The sequence below is a fragment of the Sarcophilus harrisii genome, chromosome 6 (genome assembly GCF_902635505.1).
Source record: "Sarcophilus harrisii chromosome 6, mSarHar1.11, whole genome shotgun sequence".
NCBI lineage: Eukaryota > Metazoa > Chordata > Mammalia > Dasyuromorphia > Dasyuridae > Sarcophilus > Sarcophilus harrisii.
In genome coordinates, this window is record NC_045431.1 from 248,464,509 (window position 1) to 248,466,393 (window position 1,885).

At 42.3% G+C, this 1,885-nt stretch overlaps 1 protein-coding gene across 1 annotated transcript; it reads right to left on the reverse strand.

Moving 5' to 3' along the window:
• Positions 1-387: 387 nt before the first annotated feature.
• Positions 388-1,338, reverse strand: LOC100933860 (olfactory receptor 9Q1-like). Its single transcript, XM_003773962.1, has one exon. It carries the CDS (start codon positions 1,336-1,338, stop codon positions 388-390), a length of 951 nt encoding a protein of 316 aa, XP_003774010.1.
• Between the last annotated feature and the right edge of the window lie 547 nt (positions 1,339-1,885).

Below are 1,885 nucleotides of genomic sequence, written 5' to 3' on the forward strand. Positions count from 1 at the left end.
TGGAAGCTCTCTGAAGAACATTGGTCCTTTTATTTCCTAATCTAGGGTTTGACAGATTCTAGGAGACTACTCAATGCTTTGTTGTATGATTGATTGATTGAACTAGCAAGAGGTAAATGATAATCTCTAAAGGATGTCAATATCCTAGAAAGCGTTACACATTTTCCAATGGATGGAGGAGAGTGTAATTCTACCCCAGGAAGGCATGGTTTCATGCTTCTTCTGGATAATGACTCCCATTTCCATGCCTTAATTTATAGTCTTTCTAAGACTCTAAAAGCAAATGTCACCCTTCCCAAGAGTCTCATGTCATAGTATTCTATTTGTTCTAGAAGCACTTTCAGCTATAGAACCATGGGTACCCCAAGCGTGGCAATGGGGTTTTGTTCAACCTAGTTCCAGTCTGAAGACCTTTGTATTCCTTAAGGCTTTTCTCATGGCCCCCTTCACCTCCTTGTTCCTCAAACTGTAGATGAGGGGGTTCAGCATAGGGATTATCATTGTGTACATCACACACACTATCCGATCTTCCTGTAGGGAATTCCCTTCATTCCACCGCATGTACATGAAGATGAGTGTACCAAAGAAAAGGGAAACCGCCATGATATGGGAGGCACAGGTGGAGAAAGTCTTGGCTCTGCCCCCAGCAGAAGGAATGCGCATAATGGCTCCAATGATAAACAAGTAGGAGACCAGGATCACCACCATACAGGCAGGGATCACAAAAATGGCAAACACAACAATCACCAACTCCTGGGTGGAGCTGTCCCCACAGGTAAGCTTCAGGAGGGGTGGGAGATCACAAAACACAAAATCGACCTGGTTGTCACCACAGAAGGAGAGGGTGAAGGCAGCTGCAGTACGAATTATGGCAGCAGACAGACCAGCAGCATAAGCTCCAGCTACTAGAGTCACACAAGTCTTCTTGGTCATGACAGTCACATATAGAAGAGGCTGGCACACAGCTACATAGCGGTCATAAGCCATGGCAGCCAGGAGGTAGCAGTCAGTGGCACCCAAGAAGGTAAAGAAAAAGAATTGGGCAGCACAACGTTCATAGGAGACAACCAGCCCCTGCTCAAATAGTATTGCCAGTACCTGAGGGGTGGTGACTGAGGAGTAGCAGATGTCCACAGAAGCAAGGTGGCTTAGAAAGAAGTACATGGGGCTGTTGAGCCTGGGGTCTGTGCATATCAGAATGACCATTCCTGAATTCCCCAACAAGGTGATGACATAGAGACTCAGGAAAAACAGGAAGAGAGGAAGTCCCAACTCTGGATGTTCAGTGAATGTGATAAAGAAAAACTCCGTCAAGATGGTATGATTTTTCCCAGCCATTTATTCACTGGTACCTGAGAGAACTAAGAGAAAAGACAAATTAAAGACCCTTAGAATGAAACATACTAAGTCTCATGAATGAGAAACATGAGCCCCAGAAATAAAATTCTGAGTCACTAAACTTGTGTCTATATTATCTGCTCAACCATTAACTAGCCAAGTGACTCAAAAGAGTCACTCACTCTGAAACTCAACTTTTTCATTTTCTTTATGGAGACTTAACCTACCATGTCATAGGTTTGCAAATCAAATGAAATCAAAATAATGTAAACTCTTTGGAATTCTACAAGTAATTTTTAATTTTGAAACAAACAAGTAAAATTTGAAAAAGCACATCCCATGAGAGCACATGATGACCAATGTTCACCAACCATCACCAAGATCAAGACTTCATTTGTGTTGACCCTTCTGTTGTTGATCTAACAACACAATTTTTCTCTGATAGAAACTATCCCAATGTCTAAGAAGTTTGCAAAACACTTTCCTTGAACCTGATAAACATAAACACACGCATACATACTCATAGATACACACACACACACACACT